This window comes from Protopterus annectens, chromosome 8.part0, assembly GCF_019279795.1.
Source record: "Protopterus annectens isolate FY-2018-M chromosome 8.part0, PAN1.0, whole genome shotgun sequence".
Taxonomy (NCBI): domain Eukaryota; kingdom Metazoa; phylum Chordata; order Ceratodontiformes; family Protopteridae; genus Protopterus; species Protopterus annectens.
Genome location: NC_056741.1, coordinates 1,093,100,336 through 1,093,124,520, shown reverse-complemented (window position 1 = coordinate 1,093,124,520; position 24,185 = coordinate 1,093,100,336). Strand labels below are relative to the sequence as shown.

General features: G+C 39.5%; 1 protein-coding gene across 1 annotated transcript in view; it reads right to left on the bottom strand.

Moving 5' to 3' along the window:
* LOC122808405 (nuclear factor NF-kappa-B p105 subunit-like) overlaps positions 1-24,185 on the bottom strand; it is a 152,537-nt gene that overhangs the window by 113,812 nt on the left and 14,540 nt on the right. Inside the window, exon 2 of the mRNA XM_044079369.1 lies at positions 324-426. Coding sequence (XP_043935304.1) covers positions 324-426 — 103 coding nt within the window. The remainder of the gene's footprint in view (positions 1-323; positions 427-24,185) is intronic.

The window sequence follows — 24,185 nt, the reverse complement described above, 5'->3', positions numbered from 1 at the left end:
ATATCCTTTTCTGAATCTTTTTTTGGGATCAATATGAGAGTTTGAATGCATAGTCAACAGTTTCTTCTAAGTGCTATTTTTGAATAATTAGCTAATAGATTACATGCTATGACTGCAACAAAAAAATAGAGTAATACTGTGGAGGAAAATTTAGCAGTACAGTTACCACAACTTTAATTAACTTGCAGGTTTAATGCACCATGAACTATATCCCTGCAAATTTAATGTCATAAATTCCACTTATACTTCAGAGTGACATTCCTATCTCAAATCATCAGAGGATGCTAATAAACTTGCCATGAAAGAAACTAAATTGACTTTACCTCAAACAAGTTGTTACGCAGGTTTAGGAAGTCTGGGTTTGACTGGCTGATGATTAAAAGTGCCAAGGATTCTGCACTATGGATGATACAGATGTTCAGATATCTAACAAGAAGAAATAAGAATGTGCATTGTTATCACAATCAGTTTTCAACATGCTATTGTTTAATTCAAGTTGTGCATACCTGATTTATATATAGATTTACTGGTGATATACAATTTGTAATAGCTAAGTGCATTTCAAGACAAACTTTTCTTGTATAAAATGGGCATCTGAGTCAAGAAGCCCCAATAAAAATAAAAGCACCACCATACTTTCATTAGTTTCTAACAGGCACAGAGAGCATAACTAGCCTTATTTCTACACATTAAAGTGTAACCATGTGAAAATAAACTATTCCTGACCTAAATTATGTCTTTTATATCATTCATGACTAATAATCAACCTGCAAAGTGCGCTAAAACAGCCTCTGCTTTTGTTTGATAACTTCTTTGTTGTACCTAGTTGTAAGCTTACTATGTGAAACAACAACATGACCTATGCCATGAATTTAGAAACACAATAAAGCGTTATTTAAGCAATTAAGTTTTTCTGAGGGTTGGGAATGTTGGGTTTTCTTATAATGATATATGTCACAGTACTCTAAGACTTTGCATTCAGGGGTAAACCATTACATTAGGACTAAATCCAAGGCTCCCCACATTCAGATAACATTTATTACTATTATACTATTTATTTTTAAAATAAATTTTGTTTTATTTTCTTATATAAATAATTGTATATAATTCTGGCTGGTGTGTATTTGACAGTTTTATGTACTGACTTCCTTCTCTTCCTGAGTACATATGTCAGTGATATGTAGCTGGTGTGTACTTGACGAGAGCCCCTCTTTGTTTGTTCAGTCATTTATCCACTCACAGAATATACCTGTCTAGGATAATTGTATATTTTATTGACCTCAGGTTGTTTTCTGCATACTTCACAGCAATCATGCCATAGAAGCAAGAAGCATGTTTTAGTGATTTTTAAAACATGATTTGTGTTCATTGTTTTTCACAAATTTGGTGAGGTCCCTGAACCAGCTATATGTTCATAGATTCATAAGTTCATAGGTTCTTACTAAGCTTAAGGCCAAGCAGATCCAGTACTGGTGGGGGGCTAACAATGCCCAACATTAAATTTTTTTTCCACATATCCCAGAAGAAAATGTATTATAGCCAATCTAGTCATTCAGTTATCTAGACTGTTTTAAATTTTGCTGGGGAATACTCTGCTTAACATATATGGGCACCCTAGTCCAGAGGTGAGGGGTGCATTGGTTTAGGTATTTCTTGTGCCACCTGGTGATATTGATATGGGATTATAGGCTTAGGATTCCAGAACAAGTGTTTGCTTTACCAAGGGTTCTATTTAAGTGAAGCAGTTCAACAATGCTTGTTTATTTATAGTAGAAGCAGCTAAGCAGTGATCACCCCTCATGATCATGTATGTTACAAAGCAGGGGGACAGGGCATTGAGTCTGTCAGAATAGCCAGGGTACTATTGCAACATGAGATCTGATTGATGAAGAAATATTGCGGTATCAAGTTAATTTGCATACCTAAAAAGGTATATGCCAAAGGGGATATTATATTCAATGGTGAACCAAATAATGGCAGTACAAAATGGAATTATAACTTCTCTGGACCTTGTAGAACAGCATGAGTCAACAATTATGTAAGGCATCAGGATTCATTAAAGTGTGAAAGACATGAAGGTCAAAGATGTTATTATCAACATAGGCACCCAAGTCCCTGATAACTATGATGACTGTGTTTGATTTACGTGGAATGGTATCTAGATGCTAAGAGGTACTGATTCTAGATTTGGCAAAGAAAACTCTACTGCATTTCTTGGTGTTGAGTAATTAACATGCCAAACATTTGTTTGGTCCAACCCCTTGCTGTAGAATTTGAATATCAGAATGATATTTGGTAACCACCCCAGTTTCCAATAATTAGATACCTCGGTAAGCCTTAGTCTCTACATATCAGCTATCATGCCAGAGAGACATACACACTAAACAAGTAAGGACCGAGGACAGAACTCTGTAAGACACCTGTACCTTCATTTCAGGCTGTTTATTTACCTTGTGGGCAGCCATCTCTGCAGTACCCTGGTCAATTGCATTGCAAAACCTGGGCTTGAAACAAACCCCAGAACAGATGCACCAAGTCTAGATGGACTTATAGTATTGCATATTAACTCCCATTCTTAACTTTCTTTTTGCAGAGTGGCAGTTCATCCCTAATATCCTTAAGTTACAAATTTTAGCTAGAATGCATTTCAGCATATATCACTATTGTACCTTAAGTGTATAATACTGTGCATTGCAAACAAACTTCGTAACATACCAGAAGGCGTCAATGTTTGTCCTAATTCAGTAAAAGAAATATTGACAGACTACGTGCATGCCCTTTTTTCTAAGTTACTGCTGGCATGTATCTGTGGAAGAGTTTCTCATGCAGGAAATGTTTGCAATTAGTCTCCCAGCTTTAGGCTGCATATATCTGGCATTTTTAATGCAGGGGAGAGGGGAAAAAAGCAAACTCTAAGGAGAAAATGGTCAAAAAATCTTTTGTGGAAATGCTTTTTAGGGGCTTGTGCACCCACATTGAAAGAAAGGATTTTGAGTGGATTAGATATGCCAGTGCATGAATACAAATGAAAAAAGCTTACATGTGCAAGGAAATAGCTTTTGATTTGCCTTTTCCTGCTGTTTGGGGATATTTTATATTTGTATCAACAGGAACAAGTGCAACACATGATAAACTGCAGTCTGCTTCCATAACATTAGCCCAAGCAGGAAAAAAAACATTCATTAAATGTTCCAGCAAGCTGTGTACTGCATCTACACTTTAAACAGGAGGGGAAAAACACTGCCTGCATAAAAACATCCCTTTATTACTGCCAGTGATTTTGTTTACAGATATAAGAAATATAAGTGTTGACTTTCATGTTATTAATTAGTCATTGTAACTTCAAAAATATTTTGAAGTTATTTTCACAAAAGAAACCTACACTGAGCTGTAATAACTTCCTTCCATAGCACTGTTTTGCACATTACAGCAATTGCAAATATACTCTTTGAATCTGAGTTTGATTTCTACAGTTATGCTCATCATATAGAGCTTGGTCTTTTTAAATGAACTGAACACAGACAGACAGTGTGCAAACAAAGATTAATCGATTCAGAACTAGGATGACACACTGATAACTAGAAATGCAACTGCAGTTTGTACCAAACCAGTCTTTATTTAGGTAAAAATGCGGTTTCTTTTCATGTAGAACAAGGCTTCTTATGTCATCAGATGTTAAGATAATGAATAATGCAATAAATACAGCCACTGTTTTTAACACTTAAAGCTGACATATTTTAGTGAACAAACTAAATTAATTTTTTTTTAAAAGTGTATGCTGTGGGGTACATTGCTCTGCAAGCATCTGTGTTTTTCCCCATTTTGTTTCATTTGTGGCATTTATCTCATAGTGAGATGACCATTTCCTCTGTTCTAGGTGCATGAGTTTTGCAGTTGGAATTCATAGAAGCAATACATAGCAGTATAACTTGTGCTGCATAGGTGAACCGGGTTTTGCTACTTCACAATGAAGTGATCCACAGTTAATATACATTCCAAGTAATGGTGTATCTTAATAACTAAGAATTTGGAGAATTAGCATGACTGTGAATTCTTTGAAAAATTGGACTGTTGCATACCTTAACATCCTCGATTAGTAAGTAATGGAGATTCCTAACAGAGCACACCCAGGCACATCCCCAGCAGACAGACTGACAGACAGGCACATAAGCATTTACATGCTTGGACATGTACACACTCCATATGGTGAACTTATTCCTGCTGCTATTGGACAAGGGAGATAGTGGAGAAATTTAATATTGATTACTGTCTTCTGTTCCTAGCCTCCCATGTCAGATAGTCAGATAGTAAAAGTCACAAAGTCACACAGACACAAGCAGCACTCGAGCACATGTGCACAAAAACATTCACACATTCACATGCAAGTACACACACACACACACACACACACACACACACACACACACACACACACACACACACACACACACTCGCGCACACTCACATATACACACACACACATGTGGACACATGCACACAAAGACATAAACAGATCCAGTGTCAGCACACTCTGTATCTACTATCCCACCATCAATACCAGCCATAAGTCATGTCAGGCTGTGATCATCTGCCTTACACACACACACACACACACACACACACACACACACACACACACGCATACACACACACGCGCATACACACACACACACGTGCACACACGTGCACACACACACACACACACACACACACACACACACACACACACACACACACACACACACACACACACACACACACACACACACACACATTTCAGAAACACAGATGGACATCTAGTTGTATATCCTCTCCTACACACACACTTTAATGTTTTCCTTACCTGGCTGAGTAGCAGGCTGAATTTGGTCTGCTTATCTCTGTGCAGATTCTCTTTCATTAAATTATCTGGGTGCATGCAGCTAAACTATTGCATGCACTTATGCAATTTGTGTACTGTTCTCCACAGATATTGTCTAGTACAGATATTTATGAATAACTGTACTAGGCACTTTACCTTCCAGAACAGTGTACAGGGAATCTAATGGACCTCATTAGCATAGGCGTCATCCCTGAGTACCATTACATGCATTGCTGAATCTTTCACTTCTCAGTAGATGAGACATGTTCTACAGTGCAGCAATGGGACTATGATTGGGACAGCATTACTTATAGGTTCATAGGTAGGTACTAGGCATTCTGCCCTAAGGCATTTATAAGCCTAGCCAGAATGTGTTGGCTTTCGCCACCCCCTTAGATTAGTTCTTTGTACCTCTGTCCAGTAGAGCCATTGAAGTGATCCCCGGGGTAAACTTTCTGTTTCCCATCCACTCGTCAAGGTTTCTCTTGAGGAGGGTTAGTGAGGAGCTCTGCCTAATGTACATTGGAATCTTGTACCAGAGCATGGGAAGTCTCTGGGACAGGAATCTATCCCTCCAGCATGTCCTATTTATTGTTGTGGTGAGGTTTAGATCCCTAGAGCATGTGGCTCAAGGGGATTTGGTTTTCTTAAGTGGATCATGTCCATCAATTCTGGGTTGGACATGACCTTGTATGTCAGGCAGAGATCACATGTGAGTAGGCGGTATGCAATCGAGTACAACTGGAGTTTCTTCAGTCGAGCTGCATAGGGCATCTGTTTGAGGCCAGTGATCCTCTTTGTGAGGTACTTCTGTGGTCTTTCCAACTGTTGCAGGTGTCTTGTAAGGTACATCCCAAATGGGGCATTGTACTCTATGATGGGTCTGATGAGTGATGCATAGAGAGGCACAATGACCTCTTTTGATCTAGATGCAAACCTTTTTTGATTAGGTGGGCCACATAGAAGGATTTTCTAACCACTTTGGCAATGTGATTATCAAAGAAGAGGTTACTATCTACTTGGGTCCCCAGATCCCTTATTACGTCTTCCATATTTAGGGGGCTACCACCTTTGTGGTAGTTTGTGGGTACTTTGTTTTTTCCAAAGGGGATGACTATGCACTTTTTGGCATTTAGCTTGAGGCCATGGTTTTGACACCAGGTATCTGTCTCAGTGAGACCCTTTTGGAGGATGTCTGTGTCAAATAGAGTGTCAATTATAACCCCTAGTTTGCAGTCGTCAGCGAACTTGGTCAGCCATAGTCCTCCTGTGTTTGCTTGTACCTCTGAGAAGTATATGCTGAACAGGAGGAGTCCTAGGACTGAGCCCTGAGGAACACCACTTGTGACCGGTTTAGAGTCAGACCTAGCTCCTGCTACTCTTACCATGTGGGTTCTGTTCGTGAGCCAGTTGGCAACCTATCTCGTGACATAGGGGTTTATGTTCAGGCTGGTGAGCTTGTCTATAATACCTGAATGGGGAATGTTGTCAAAGACCTTTGCGAGGTCTAGGTAGGCTGTGTGGACCACCTTTCCCTCATCGATAGCCTTGGTAACTGTCTCAAAGAGGTCCACCAGGTTTAGGAGGCATGATCTGCCCTTAACAAAGCCGAACTGGGTAGGGTCCAGTGTTTGGAGGTACCCAATGTCTCTGTTAATGAGATCCATGATGATGTGCTCCATAGCCTTTCAGACCAAACTAGTCAGGCTTATAAGGCGATAGTTCCCAGGGTCTGTTATGGCTCCACCTTTGTGGACTGGAATAACCGTTGCTGTGTGCCATTCAATGGGCATGTAGCCTGTGGAGAGGCTGAGTTTGAACAGTGTGTTTAGGTGAGGGGTTAGTTCATCTTGGAGCTCATGTAGGACGCAGCCTGGGACACCGTCTGGTCCCATTGATGCTGTGTTTTTGGCTTTGAAGAGGGCTGTTTTAACCTGAGTGTCTGTGATTTCAGGGGCACTACATTCTTCTGGTATGGTTATGGGCCCTTTTGGGGGTGAGAGGGAGGTGAAGTTTGCACTGAACCTGTCTGCCAGGATGTTGGCGATGTTGGTCGGTTCAGTGTATTTTGTGCCATTCTGCACTAACTCCAAGCAGATCTGAGAACTGCTACTTAGATTCTTGACGTAGCTGAAGAATGTCTTGTGGTTATCTTTGGAGTCCTTGGCAATTTTTCTTTTCGAAGCTTGTATGACTTTATATGCTACAAAAGTTGTTTGTTAGCTCCATCCAGTGTTGAAACCAAAATACTTTACTACAAACTACTTTGCAGACTTTGCATTGTTCCTTCCTTTTTAACCTTTTCAGACTCACCAGCCCTGATAACAAGTTCTTAATCATCAGTAAATGTGATAACCTTTTGATTAAGACCCACACATACTCCTTTCACGTAGATTTAAATTTCTGTTATCAGACTGATAATTTTGCTCACCAATGATACTCTTTCTAGTCATTCTGTTGCCCCTGTTGTTCATAAGTCACACACCAACCATGTATTTCTATACCTCAATTTAAATGACACATTTTCTTTATTTTTTTCTCACCAGACTGAGTTAATGTCCCTAGTTCACAAAATCCATGCTGTCAGATCATTTCATGTTCCAAATAAATCACCATCTAGTATGCTGTACTCCTCCTTAAGCTTTTTAATCTCAGCCGCTCCAGAGGATATGTACCTGAGCCCTGGAGAAGATCGTTTATGGTACTTCTACATAAATGTGGCATTGTAAATGATCCTAGAAATTATTGTCTCATTTATCTACAAAATCATAAAGCTGGTCTTAGTCAGTCTCATTAACAGTGAAATTAGTAGCTTAAAAAACATTCAGTCCCAGTCAGTATAATTTTTGAAGGGTTAGTCTTGTTAGCTTACTTTGTTTACATTTTTCAGAGTGTGACGGATACTGTTGATAGCCGTCATTCTGTCCATGATGATTATCTCGACCTTGTTAGTGCATTCTACAGTATTACCAATGCAGCTATTGCTGATGAACTTACCTGCTTAATTAGTAATGCCTGCATTATTTAATGGAATACTCAGTGGCTCTCTAACCATATGCACAGTGTGAGACTTAGTGGCATCTTCTACTTTAATAGGTGAGTCACTAGTGGAGTTCTGCAGTGTTCTGTGCTGGGTCACTTTCTCTTTTGTTTTTTTATGGTTCTGGGTCTGGTTCTCTTCTTTTTTATGGGTGCATTTATGTCTCTCCTATTCCCCTTACTTTGATGCTGGTCCAAGTCTCTGTACAGCTATTTTTTCCTCTTACTGTCCCCTACTGTAGGGAGGAGTTCACAGCTGAATTCTGTGTGAACTTGCAGGCAGGCTATCCTTTCCCTGGGAAAGAGTGACCTCATGATCTTCATCCCCTAAGATGGCCAGGTTTACCTTCTTCCATGCATTCTGCGGCTTGAAGGAAGTGTCACAATCCTGTTGTAACCCTGCAGTTGGGCCCTTGTTCTCCAGTGAAAAATGACCTCACAGTCTTTGATTTATAGGACAGACACTCCCCCATTAGTGACAGGTAGGAGTCAAGGAGCAAGCAAGGTGCATGGCTTGTGGATTTTGTAGGAAGGAAGTGGCTAACTGAACAGAGCAAACATGATGCAAGCAGCATTGCACACATTAACTCACTTATGCTCCTCCTTTTTACCTTCATTGCCTGGCTTACAATCAGGAAGACTCATCCTGGTCTCCATTGAGAAAGGATTATCAGCTACAGGCAGACCCCACTAAGCACCAGGATAGACATGTACATCCTCTCTGTACCATCAAGCAGCCAAGCTGCTATTTGAATTTGGGTGACCTTGACTGTAGTCAAGGTTTTAACTGTCTATGCTGCCAATGCAGCTATGTTCTTATTTATTTGTTTGTTTATTTGTTGGTAGTGCTCTGATCAATATTGACCAATTCCAGGTTCCGCTTGGTTGAAATTCAAAATATTTCACAAACAACAAATAAAGAAATGTAATCAATAACAGAGTAGTTCAAACTAGTTACATAGAAAGGCTATATTTTGTAAAGTGGGTCAACCTTCAGTAAATGTGAAAGAAGGGAAGACCCGTGGAAAGGAGATAGATATGGTTTGTTGCGTTAGGTGTCCTGTGTTAAAGTAGCAGCATTTGCTTTGGATGGATTTAGTGCTGATTTCCTTAATGTCGACAGGGAGAGCTTGCCAAAGAGCAGCTGCCTGAGCGGTAAAAGCATGTGCAACGCTGTGGAGTTTTGGTCCTAATGGTAATGATAGTTAGTATGTTTTGTTAGTAGTCTCTCAGATTGTATGAAGAGTTTTTTTTCACATTGTATGCAGACATCATTTGTTCTTGCACATGCCTGAGTGCATGCTTTGGACAGTTAACATGTATTCCTTAATCAGATGACTTGTAATAAGATGCTGAGTCTTCCCTTCTAATAGTTAAAAATACAACACCATATACATTGTTTAAACAAGCTAACGTGTAACAGCTTTTGTCCATTTACTAATGCAAGATACATTTAGGCAATTTATTAAATGTGGTGGTGCTGCGGTAGCGTTGTCGCCTCACAGTAAGATGTTGTCCTGTTCAATTCTCAGCTAAAGCGTCTTCGGTGTGGAGACATGCGTGAATGGGCGTACCTTCGTTGAAGATTGTGCGTCAGGCCTGGTAAGTCGGTACGTAAAAATCTACTGCCAGTCATTAGCGGACCGGAGTTCCGCTGTGGCGACCCCTAACCGGGAAAAGCTGAAAGATACAACAACATTTAATGAAGTAACCTCTCGAAATTTAGCTGCTCAGCTTGAGTTAGTTTGCTGTTGCAATTTGCCTTCCATTGGCTATATCTAGAAATGTTGATACTATGCAGTTACTCTAGATGCTGGAATATTTTCATGGGTGTAAAGACAAGTAAGATTACAGTTTGCAAGTATCCTTTATGCACCATATATAAGAGTTCATATAGCATTTACTTTGCTGGCTATGCTTATTGGAGAGCCAGATACTTGCTATTATTATTATTATTATTATTATTATTATTATTATTATTATTATTATTTTGTTGCATTTTAGTCATCAGTTTGTTTACTACTGACTAACTGAAGCTATTCACCTCTTTTTACAGGTTCATAGATAAGTATTTGGCTAGCTGCCTTTGCCGGCCATTTTAACCTTCCTTTTGTGCTCAAAATAACCTGGCCTTACCAAACCATGGTCAATAATTATATACTTCTCACAATGAGAATAATTGGGGTTATACTATAGATAATTTGAATGGACCCATGTATGGCATAAAGCATGAAGGAGCTGTTCATTAATATTTATTTTATTTATTTATTTAACATTTGTTTACCAGGAAAGTCTGACTTGGAACAAAGCCAATTTTCAGCAGAGGCCCGGGGAGAAACACTCCAGATACATGTCTTTGTACCATGGGGGTAAACCAGAGTACCTGGAGAAAACCCATGCAAATCCAGAGAAGACATGCAGACTCCGCACAAAAGGCACTCCAGCCAAGAATCGAACCAGAGAACCTCTTGGTGGGAGGTGACAATGCTACCGCTGTACCACTGTGCCATTAATAGTACAAAAGGCAGTCCTGGGGGAATTTTTTTTCCCCACTCATAGATCTAAGTTGCACTTGAATATAGACAGGGATGAACTTTGTTTTATGTGGCTGGGGAGTCTGTTCCACAGCAGTGGTATCCTCTGTGAAATATACCTTTCCCTCTAAATCATTCTGTTGATGCTGCAGAAGAGGTTTAGATGCCTAGACCAAGTATTCCTGATGCCCTTTGACTTGCTGATGTGCAGTAAATCAATCAGTAATAGGTTGGAATTTTAATTTCTGGTGAATGGTAGTTGTAAATGTCTTTATGAATCCATTTTAATTAGATTTGTGCCCCATACAATGGTTCAGATCCTTATCCTGCCTATTTTGCACTGCTGAGATTTTTATCTAGTGTAATTGTAGCAAGATGACATTTGGCTTGTTTTTCTCTATTTCTTTTTTAATAACAAACAGTTTTGTTGTTGTAAAAGAAAAAAAATATTACAACCTTCATCTTACATTCAGCCTCAACTTATAACATATTTTACTAATGTACTGACTATATGCTGCTGAGAGCTTCTCACTTACTTTCAACTGCTAAGACTTATACTGAGGGCAAATCAACATTATCTATTCAGGAAAACAATTCTAGGTTGTTTTAAACAATCTTATTAACTTATTTTTGTATAACACAACTTTATATACATCGTTTCCTTGTTCTTGCAGAAAAATGAAAGCTAGACAACACCATACTGATATAGTTATATTGTTACCCATACATTTTACAAATCTGTCTCATTCTGTTTTGATTATTTCTTTCTAATGTATCCTTTAAGGTCTCTTTTTAATTTTTTATCCCCTTCAGTAGATTGCTAATATATTGTATACACTAATCATTCATTATATTTAATTCCTGCTTCCCTGAAATAATGTTAACCAGCCAAACAGGTAAGCTTTAGCCACTATATTGCCCCAAGACAATATGCAATATACTCCTCTCTAGGTGTTCCTCCCCACCAGTTCACTTTATATGCTTCAACCAGTAATTCACCTACTGGTGTCCTTTTTATTTCCACCTTAAACATTTACTTAATCTTACATCCACCCCTACATGCATCATTACATTTACTTTATTCACCAAAGAGCATTCAGTTTCCAAAGTCTTTTATCCACACTTACTTACATCATTCCTCATGTGCTCTATACTTGGAATTCCAGCCTGTTTTGTGCTCCTGCTTGACCACATTCATCTCTTCCATATCCCACCGTCTTCCCAACAGTATGTAAAGGAGACAATAGTATTTTTTATTGAATACATCCTATAAACACAACTTAGTGTCCTTTCACAGTTGGGAAAGCAGAATAAACACCATTAAGAATCCATTACAGTATTTATCCTTTAGAATGGAGGTAACTATCAGGGACAGAAAACAGCTGTAAGGGACGTATGTTACATTTGTTTTGTTTATTATTTTTGTTTTTTAAATTTTAAGGTAGCTGACTTTTGTGCTTCTGACATTATAGAAAAGCGAGTTATATCTGCTCTTTTGCCTGTTTAAAGCTTGTTATACATTTAATTTATACCTGCACTTTAAAAGTTTGTCTTGTTGTTGAATTTACCTGTTGAGGCTACTCACTCAAGTGCGCAAGCCTGTGTTAAATATTTACTGCATTTTCTGCTGTTTGTCTTGCAAAAAAAGAAAAAAAAACAAAAAAAATCCTTGTTTCCCGCCTTTCCTGACCTAGAATAGTCCCTAATACAGGCTTTGCTGTATTCTGGACTTTTGGATAGTTCCTGTGTTGCCCATTTCCTTACTTGGATAGAAGGAAGCTTCTTTGCTCACCAGTGGGAGTGGGGAGCTTTGAGCAGCCTATCTGTCCATGGAGGAGTGATCCCAGCACAAGAATCTTGTAGTTTATTGGCTGTTTTGGGCTCATTTCTAGCTCTTTCAAGTCCCCCTGTATAAAACCCGCTTTGGCGCGGCTTTGGACGATTTTGCACATAGCGCAGCATCGGGCAGCACCGCTTAATCGGGCTTAAATCTTTTTCGGCTCCACAAAGTCTACTCTTCACTTTTTCCCTTAGAACTGCTCTAACTCTTAAAATAAGGACCCTATTTTCTATCTAAAGCCCTGCACTTGCACTTGCTCATATAAGCAAGTTTATATGTTAGCACTAATAAACCAAAAGCACTACATCCCTAGATACTCCCTTGAGCACTCAGCCCCTATTGGTCCTTTTTGATCAGTTATAAAGGAGTTACCTATACTTTTCTGGCCTGACCAAAGGACAGATGCTGGTTTCCTTTCCAGTCCAGCTGGTGAATCTGGGAATCATGAGGCAATATTACAACTGCCTCATGTACACAGACAACCCTCTCCTCCTCCCAACAAGCTCAAATATATGTGAGAGATGCAACCATATAGCCAAACTGGAGGCTGAGCTCTCTTGACTCAGTACTGGCCCAGTCAGTCAGGAGGAGAAGGTAACCACACACACCACAAATCCAGTCTCAGACCTACCACAATGTCTAACCAAACACATAAACACACCAAAACATATTCGGGGGCTCTAAATAAGAATCTGCCTAAGCAGCAGAGACCTCCAAAGCAGACATTCAAGCACCTGCTACCCCAAAACAAAACACGTGTAACACATAATTCACAAAGTCAGTGTGCCAAACAAACACAGCCCTTAAGGCTAAACAACACACCTGATACACTTGTAATAGGTGACTCTATTGTCAGGCACACTGACGTCCCACTCACCAGACTGAACAAGGAGAGGGTCACAGTAAGCTGCCTGTCAGGCACCAGAATCTGCCACATAACACAAGCACTCAGATCACTCCAAAGCAAGTACAAATATGACTCAGTCATTGTCCATGCTGGTGTGAATGACCTGAGACATACCTCCCTGGACTACATGAAAAGAGACATAGAGGAGCTCTCTGATCATGTAGCCCAGACCGGTATGACCCTGACCTTGAGTAGCATCTTACCCTCACCAAGAATGATGCCACAGTATAAAGACAAAATGATCGATTTTAACAATTGGCTAAAGTATTGGTGTCATTCAAAGGGGATCCAGTGTCTGTCAGCCTGGGATGACATGCTCGACAAGCCACGTTACTTCACTAGGGATGGTTTGCACCTGTCACCCCTGGGCTTTCGTTTACTGGCAAAGGCTCTTGCCACCCCCATAGTGCCTTTTTTAGGCAAGGCTCGAAGGACAAACCCGCCTCCATAGATAGCACAGGGAAAAAGAAATTAAGGGTAACGCTACTCAACGCCAGAAGTCTAAACCTCAAGATGCACACACTCAAAGCTCTCCTCAGTATAGAGAATATCGACATCTGTGCAGTAACAGAAACCTGGTTCAAGGCTCCCGAGAGCAGCCCAGCACTACCAGGCTATACCTCATACCATGTTTTTCAGCCTCAAAACTCAGACTGAACCACAAAAGGAGGGGGGTATCCATATTCATCAAAGATACTCACACCTCCAGGTTAGTGGCACTGCATGAAGCAGCAGAGACCATCCACGTGCAACTAACAGTGGGCAAAACTGCCTTTCAGTTTATAGCCTGCTACAGACCACCCTCCCAAACTCAGGAACCTCACTTGGCCTTCCTGAAAACACTGGAGAATATGAAGGTCTCTCCAAACACCATTATACTGGGTGATTTCAACTACCCAAACATAGACTAGGAGCATTACTCAAGCCCCAACGCCCTAGCCCAAAGGTTCCTTGAATTTATAAACTCAAATGCTATGGAACAACTAGTCACCACTCCCACAAGAGGGGAAAGCATACTGGACCTGATCATCAACAACATGGGGACTCTATGCTCCACACCAGAAGTATACCCCTCATTGGTAAGATCGGACCATAAATTAATCTCACTGGACATCCACATCCCGACTCCACCCTCAGCCCAGAAAACCACAGTGACAAATTTCTCAAAAGCTAACTTCACACTTCTCAAAACCGAGGTGATATCCTTCAAAGCCCCAGGGCCAGTGGAAACTATGGCCCAAACTGCAGAAACCTTTATAAACACATTCTATGGACACCTTCAGGAATGCATGGATCATGCAATGCCAAATAAAACCAAGACCCAGTCCTCCAAAGGCAAGCATCCAATCTGGTGGACCCCAGCCATAAATAAGCTTTACAACAAAAGGAGGAAGCTACTACATGATAGAGCTAAATCCCTAAAAGGGAAGGCATCTCTGTTCAGTACTAGCAAAAAACTACGGTCCCTCAAAAAATCATCCAAGGCCAGCTTCGAGAGAAAAACTGCACAGGACACCAAAGATAATCACAAGGCCTTCATTAGTTATGTTAGAAACCTGGGTGGCAACTCCCAGATATGTTCAGAGTTAATCCAAAATGACAAAAAATACACTGAACCCACAGACATAGCCAACATCCTGGCAGACAGGTTCAGGGCAAACTTCTCCCCCACTTCCCCCCCAAAAGAACAAATATCTATCCCAGCAGGGAGTCGCCTCCCTGACATCTCAGATGCTCAGGTGAGAGCTGCCCTCTCCAAGGCAAAAAACACAGCATTAATGGGACCGGATGGTGTCCCGGGCTGCGTCCTACACGAGCTCCAAGAAGAGCTAAAACCTCATATAAAGTTACTGTTCAGCCTCAGCCTTAGTACAGGATACGTACCCAAGGAATGGCGTACAGCAACAGTGGTCCCACTCCACAAAGGCGGTGCCTCAACGGACCCTGGAAACTATCGCCTCATAAGTTTGACTAGCCTGGTCTGCAAAGCTATGGAGCGGATCATCATGGAGCTCATAAACAAAGACATTGGGGACCTGCAGGCGCTGGATCCTACCCAATTTGGCTTTGTTAAGGGCAGATCCTGCCTCCTGAACCTGGTTGACTTCTTTGAAACAGTCAACAAGGCCATAGATGAAGGGAAGGTAGTCCACACAGTCTACCTGGACCTTGCAAAAGACTTTGACACAATACCCCACTCGGGCATCATAAATAAGCTCTCTGGCATAAATATCAACCCCTATGTCATAAGATGGGTTGCAAACTGGCTCAAGGATAGAACCCACATGGTCAGAATTGCGGGAGCCATGTCAGACTCTAAACCACTTACTTGTGGCATCCCACAAGGCTCTGTCCTGGGACCTCTCTTGTTCTGTATATATTTCTCTGAGGTACAGGCTAACACTGGAAGACTATGGCTGACCAAGTTCGCAGACGACTGCAAACTGGGTGCCATAATCGACTCGCCAACTGACACAGACATCCTCCAAAAGGGTCTCACAGAGATGGATAACTGGTGCCAGAATCATGGCCTAAAGCTAAATGCCAAAAAGTGCATAGTCATCCCCTACACATAGGTGGTAATCCATTAAGCACGGAAGAAGTAATTAGGGATTTGGGGACCCAAGTGGATAGCAATCTTTCCTTTGACAATCACGTCACCAAAGTGGTTAGAAAGACCTTCTATATAGCCCACCTTATCACGAAAGGGTTCACATCTAGATCAAGAGAGGTCATTGTGCCCCTCTACTCATCACTCATCAGGCCCATAATAGAATACAATGCCCCATTTGGGAGGTACCATACCCGACACTTGCAGCAACTGGAAAAACCACAAAAGTACCTCACCAAGAGGATCAAGGGACTCAAACAGATAACCTATGCTGCCCAACTAAAGAAACTCCAGCTATACTCAGTTGCATACCGCCTACTCAGAGGCGACCTGTGCCTGACGTATAAAGCCATGTCAAACCCAGATTTAATGGACATGCCCTATATCAGAAAATCCAAATCCTTACAGCTACGCTCTCAAGGAACTTAAACCTCAGCACAGAAATTAATAGAACATGCTGGAGGGACAGATTTATAACCCAGAGGCTCCCATCACTCTGGAATAGAATTCCAGTCCATGTCAGACAGAGCCCCTCACTGCTTCTCTTCAAGAGAAATCTTGACGAGTGGATGGGAGATCGTAGGCTTACCCTGGGGATCACTTCTGCATCACTGCTAGACAGAGGCACAGTAAACTAACCTTAAAAGGGTATAGTACACTCATTTAAAAGGGTGGCGAAAGCCAAACACACTCTGGCTAGGCTTGTAAATGCCCTAGGGCAGATAGCCTAGTATCAACCTATGAACCTATATATATATATATATATATATATATATATATATATATATATATATATATATATATATACATTGTGTGTGTGTGTGTGTGTGTGTGTGTGTGTGTGTGTGTGTGTGTGTATTAGCTGTTGGCCAAGGACACAATTATTTGATAATGGCTTGGGGTGGAACTTTACCACACTGTATGGTGACTTAATAAAGGTCGAAAAACCAGCATGAAGTATTAGAGAATCTTCCATGTTCAGTGTTATGGATTACATACTCAAACCTACTGGGGCGTTTTATGAGTTTGCTAAAAGATAAAACCAGGTAAAAATCTGTATTCTTAAACCAAGCGTGTAAGGACTTCTTAAAAGGCTCAGTACTTCCAGCACTTCTAATATGCATCAGTAAATTATTCTATTGTCTATCAGCCCTAAACTGAAAGAAAGAATTCTGAAGTAGAGATCTGGACTGATGTAATAGTATGATTAAGCTGCTACTTTTTGACAATATTATGTTTAAAAAAAATGATACCCAGTGTAGCATCGAGAATATCATATTCACAAGATAGTTATAGAGTAGGATTAGATCGTCACAGCCCAGTTCAGTGGCATATTTTCAGCAAACTGTACTTCCATGAAGTGGATGAACTTTTGAATAAGGAGTATAGTCTGTAGTGAACATAATAAACTGAAAAACAACAAGAGAACTATGTTTTTTTTTTCAGAATACCTAGTCCTCTCAACCCCTGATGAACACAGCTTGGCCTCACACTCCTCAGATGTATTTGTAACAACTCCCAAAACTACAAAATCATGATGAAAAGGGAATTGTAGTCATGCATTCTTCCTCAAAGCACCACAGTCTCAGCATGGTTTTAAATAAGTTAGTCAAAGTGGGACAAAGCCCCCCACATTGGAGGATACAAAAGGACTTGCCACATATAAAAATACTTGCTAACTTTATGAGGCCTTGTATCTGTGGTATGACAGTTTAATAAATTGAATACAGTAGAATATGAATTAGTTCAAATACTAGAAAATACTAAAAAAGTGTGTACGCAAACTGCTCCTTAATCATCTGTTACATGAAAATCTCCTAACCCCAACCCAGCATGGTTTTTGCCCTCGACACAGCACATCTACTGCACTAATACCATTCACCCATACTATTGCCACATCTCGTGATGAAAATAAATTAGTCTCCTCTTTGTTCCTTGACCTCTGAAAGGCCTTTGATACTGTCTCCCATCCTATACTTCTATCCAAACTCTCTAACCTAAACCTCTCAGCCTCTACCATAAACAGATATCAGTCTGCCAAATGGCTATCATATTTTTCTCCATTCCTTATTGTAAAAAACGAGGTACCCTAAGGTTCCATTCTTGGTCCCCTTCTCTTGAATATTTTTACTAGCTTCCTCTTCACCTCATGACCCCTCTTTACTGTTAGCCAATATGCTGATGACTCTGCTATCATCTCCTGCTCTGGCAATCTCAATAGTTTACACAGTATCTCTCAACAACCTCTGCACTCTGTCAAAAAATGGATAACTTCACATCAGCTTCTGCTTAACCCTAAGAACACCAAACTCCTCCACTTTCTACCTAAAACACTTGAAACTCTAATATTCAGTTCAGTTGTCACATCCCTACAAACACTGCAATTACTGTCAAAACTCACACTAAACTCCTTGGTGTGACAATAGATGACCAATTCAAATTCGACCTCCATATGCAACAGAGTATTAAAACTACCTACCAGAAGCTAGGACTACTATATAAACACAAAAATCCAAACCCACCCTTGTTCAGGCTTTTCTGCTCCCGCTCTATTCTATGCTGCTCCTATCCTCACCAACCTTCAATCCAACTTTTTAACTAAACTTGAGCTCATATACAACAAAGTGGCTCAATTTGCTGCTAATTTACCCTACCAATCTCAGCACTGCCTATCTCAAAATGCCTCCAATGGCCAGAGTTCCACCATCAACTCCTTCTACCTCAGCTGTACATAACTCATTGGATTCTTAACTACCTCCTCTTGCCCATATCTTTCTTGTTATATGTTACTATACTCCAAACTGAGCCCTCCAAACCTCAAAACAGAACCTTCTCAAGGTATACACACCTAAGAAGAATATTGGCAAACTCCTATATAGCCACTCATTAGCAGACACTTGGAACAAACTACCCCCTCACATATGTTCCATTACCAACAGCCATTTCTTTAAAAAAAAAAAAGAGTTAAAATCCCACCTACTCATGGTCTTGCCCATGCCATGATCGCACCTAGACTACCTTCCACTATATCTTCCAACTCCCCCATCTCATCTACACCCGTAACTATTACTACACTCCCACTTTCTATAGTGCTAGGGAGTCTTTCCCCTCACTGTTGAATAAGCTTGCATACTTCTTTGTATATACTTTTGTCTTACACTGAAAATCAAACATTGCTGACCTTTTTCTGTATATTTCTATTTTTTATGTATTCACCTATTCTTTATGTACTAACCCTCTGACTGTACCTTGGATCCTCATCCCTTTGTATATATATTTGTTTTACACTGTTTTTTATGTATTTTACTGATGCTATTATGTACCTATTTGAAAATAATGTTTTGATTTTGTAGCTGTTCTGCTCCATTCATCAGTCTTTACTCTATTACACTCTTTTATACTAAATTGTATATATAATACTTGAGTAACTTCTGGATCTTTTCTCCTTGGGCCTCCGCTGAAAAAGGGCTTTTAGCCCAGGTAGACTAACCCGGTCAACAAATGTAAAAATAAAAAAATAATAAATTCATTCATTGTTAAACTGTGTTTTCACTCAGCTATGGTTAAGAAGTGTACTGCAAAGTCCTCTGCAGCAAATTCAAGCAGGCCTTAACACAGCTGATATCAACAATCTTCCTGCTGGAATAAGCTAAAATAGGGAATACAAAATTATTACAATACTAGGGGGATTCTGCATACTTGACAGTTATTATGCTATGGCAATAGTCTTAATTTCTGTAGAAAGAAATTAAATATTGTTTGCTTAGGGAAGAACGTAGTACATTTTTATTATAAACTCTGTATAAAGTCTGTCATATAGCACATCATAAGTTATATACATGTATGGTGCTGTAAAATGGAAAAGTATATGCAGTTTGTGGGCAAACATAATTTTTCCCAGTAGGGTATATCTGTTTGTGCTTTACAGGGTGCCATGAGGTCCCTCCCCTGTCTTCCTCCTTCTCCTTATCTGTGGTTAGTTTTATTTTGTGGGTTCTCCCAGGTCCCACTCAGACAATGATGGGTCCCCTTCAAGAAATAAACAAGCCAGCCTTTGAAGCCACCACTGCAGCTTGTAAAGGCTGTCTTGTACAGCTATGACCTCAACCCCCTTCTATGTGCTAATGTTCCTTCAAGAAATTAGATGGCCAGTAAGGAATGGCATGGGGAGCATAAATCCAAATGCCTCCCAGAGCTGGTCAGTCTTCCAGCCTGGCAGCTCATTTGAGCCTCAGTCCGCACTGAGACTTTGGATAAGTTTCTCATCTCTGTTCCCACTGTCTAAGAAAGGCAAAAAGGCAAAGTCTCTTTTGTTTTCCCTGACAGATCCAACAGGAACTCAAGCCATTAACTGAACTTGGGTTGCTTGGGAGATAGTCAGTGGGGTATAAATAAATTACATTTAGTGGCATTAGACAGAAGGCTGCTACTGCGTTTTTCTTTTTCTTTTTTTTAATATTACTTTTATTGTCTAATGCAATGTTATATATGAAATGCACCACGGTTAACGTTTTGTTTGTTTGCAATTTGGATGTGTTTTCCTGCATATTCACCATGTAGGTAGCATCTTAACGACAACAAGTTCCATCTCGTCTTGTCTCCTGAATGCTTTTGCAGTAATTGTAGTTTAACATGATTAAAAACATTAACATCTTGGCCATCTACATAATCCGCCATCAAGGTTATTTTAGTACTGCTATATCATACATTTCTGTCTACTTGGTAAATGCCTTAGTACTCAAATTAATTTGCAGAGCACTAGAATAATTAATATATTAACACTGACATATACTTAATGTAAAATTCAGACATTCAGATTTATCCCTAAGCAAGGCTTATAACCTTGTAAGTAAGTAAACCTCGTATTTTAATTATTTAGAAAGTTCTATATTGACTCAGATATCATCATTTTCAGTAGTTTTGATGTACCTGAATGCTTCAGCAGTAAACAAATGCCAGAATTGATCAAGAAAGAAAAAAAAGACACAGTAGTGGCATCAAGGGCAAAAAAAACATTTTGTAGGCAGTTGTTTATTTTTGGTTGGAGTGACTTGTCTAACATAGTAGGGAAAAGCCAGGAGTTTTGGAACTGCATATCAAATTCCATAATGTAAAAGGATTGACTTGTCTAACATAGTAGGGAAAAGCCCGGATTTTGGGAACTGCATACCAAATTCCAGAATGTAAAACCATATCAAACAAGTGCAGCCTTCTTTTTATTTTATTTTATTTTGTTTTATGTTATTTTTTCATTTATTTATGTATGCATCCATTTTGCCAACTAGTATTCAGATGAGAACATTAAAGAAAACATATAAACACAAACAACAAATATGCCATAAAAATTACATTCTAGTTCATCTATTTACATAAGATAAATAAGCAAGTTTTGAAAAGTATACAACATAGCACTTTTATAGCTTATGCCTTGCTGTACCCATATATACATTATGGCATACTTCATAAGTAAGGCCTGCAAGGAACATGGATCCTACATAAAAAGCAACAGGAGGCAGAGCTGTGAATACTATTGTCATTATATTGTATGTTGTAATTTGTTATATACTTTTGCATTTGTTTCGAAGTAACTAGCATTATTACAAATAATTGCTGTGGTGCTGATCCTGTATTATATTATTTTCCTTTGAGTGTAGCTTTCGTACTATCTTTTTGTTTAACCCAAGGATGAGAACTTTGACCTTAAGGTCCTTTTTATCCTTTTTTCATGTACAGCATTAATGAGAAGAACAAGAAAACTTTTAAATAACTGACACAAAGCCAAGATCATTTTCCTTTTATTATTTGTTCTGTTCTTAGAACAGACTGAATGAAAATGGTTCTACTGTGAAATGCTGACTTCTTGAAAGTTGGCATTTCAAAAGAACAAAAAGAACAAAAAAGCCTAAAAACCAAAAGTGTGAATAACTTATTTTTTTTCTTCTTTTTTTTTCAGGGGGCAAGCTCCCCTATACCCACATCCCTCCTCAACTTAAATATACCAACTCTATGTTCGCGCCAACTTGAAGATGGTAGAAATCTCCAATGACAATTGAATTATTGACAGAGTACAACTAGAAATCACGACAATGATTTCTGATGGAAGAAAGGATTCGGCATTATGTTGCTGATCTGTTTTTCTGCAGGCTACTGAAGCTTCAGTAATTTTCCCTTGAGCATGTGCAGGGAAGCCAATGAAAATGACATGTAGCCTTACTACACTTATATTGCATAAGATCATCACTTTGACATCTATCATTTGAAACATACTGTGACAGATGCACAAAAGGTTACAATGGAATACTGCTTTTTCTACACCAAACTCATTCAATGAGTAAAATTACAGGTTGTGACTCCACATTGTTTAGATCTGCATTTGTGATAGTGCATCAATAAAAGAAATCACATTGTATACTATTATTGTCTGCGATCAATAACTTAAAAAACTGGAGATTATAGGTTCATAGGTAAGTACTAGGCTAGCTGCCCTTGCGGGCCATTTTAAGCCACACTAATTTCCTTTTTTGTGCTCAAAATAACCTATCACATTTGGTTATAGATTGGCCTTATTCATCCCATGTCTGATAATTATATGCTATCCCTAATGAGAATAACTGGGATTATATCACAGATAATTTAAGGTGTGCCATGCATGGGATAAAGCATGGTACAGAGGGCAGTCCTGGATTAAATTTTCTGTTTCCTATCCGTAGATCTAAGTTGCACTTGAATATTAACAGGGATGAACTTTGTTTTATATGGAGTCTGTTTCATAGCAGCAGTATCTTCTGCAAGATATATCTGTCCCTCCAAATTGTTCTGCTGATGTAGCAGAAGATGCTTGTATCCCTAGAACATATATTTCTGATGTCATTTGACCTGCTCATGTGCAGTAAATCCATCAGTAATGGGTAGCAGGATGCATTGTATGCCAGAAATAGTCAATCTGTAGGATACTGAGTATAGTGACAGGGCACTGAATTGATCCTTGTAGGACATGTTGCTTAGGCCCTGTCTCCTTGTAGTAAAGTATTGTGGGTGTTCCAGTTGTTGGATGTGTCTGTACAGATACATGCCAAAGGGGGCATTATATTCAATGACAGGCTTCATGAGGGCTGAGTAAAGGGGAACAATGACATCCCTAGATCTAGACGCAATCTCTTTTTTATAAGCTATGCAATATTGAAGGACATTCTTACAACAATGGACACATATTGGTCAAAAGTTACATCACTGTCCACATAAGTTTCAAAATCCTGAACAGCTGGGTCAGCTCTTTGGGGCATATTGTGAATGTGGTAGTTCCTGGGCTAGATGATTTTCCAAAGGATACAATAATGCATTTTTGGCATTTAGTTTCAGGATATGATTTCGGCACCAGTTATTTAATTGGGACAAACCTTCCTGCAGGATGGCTAAGTGATTTGGCGATTCAGTGACTGCTCTTAGTTTGCAGTCATCTGCAAACTTATTCAGCCAGAGCCCTTTGGTATTGGCTTTTACTTCAGAAAAGTAGAAGCCAAACAGGAGAGGCCACAGCACAGAATCCAGGGGAGACTCCACTGGTGAGTGGTCACTTTGTAATTTTATAATTTGAGGATATTCAAACTTGTGTGGTTTATGTGTCATAGTGAAAAATGAATAAACAAACAAATAAATGCATACATGCATGTGTGTACCTATATAGATGCAAACTTACATGCATATGTGCATCTATAGGGGCTAGTTATAGCTCTTTCTTTGCTGCTGAGTCACTTCCAGGGCTCACCTGAAAATCTCTTTGGCTTGACCTGATAGGAAAAGAAAAACTGGGGACTAAAGATTGTTATGCAACCTGTGAATATTACATGTTCAGTGATAACATCAATAGTGTACATTGTGTAACTGTGATAATAAAGGCAGTCCTGGAACATAACTGTTGTTGGAGTGTATAGACCACCAAAGTCAAGTGCTGATGGCCTAGAGGAATTCACACATTTGTTGAATGAAACACAGGAAGAAAGAATAATAGTGGCTGGGAACTTAAGTTTACCTGAAACAGACTGAAATAATATAGATTCAACAATATTGGTATGTAAATAATTCACAATATATGTTCAGGAACAACAATTCCTTCAGACCGTAAAAAAGCTTACCAGGTAACAGAACATGCTATGTATTGTTTGTGTTCCTAAAGAAACTATTGTTACTTCATGTCAAGTTTTACCACCGTTGATATGCAGTGATCATGGGGTTATAAAAGTTAAATTGTTGTTAGATAATTCTGCAAAACTGAAATCTAAACCAGTGCATGGAAGATTAATAACAGGTTATATGGAAGCAAAACAGTTACTATGTAAAACTAGTTGGAGTGATGCATTCGGTGGAAAAACTTCAGAAGGAATGTGGCAAGTTTT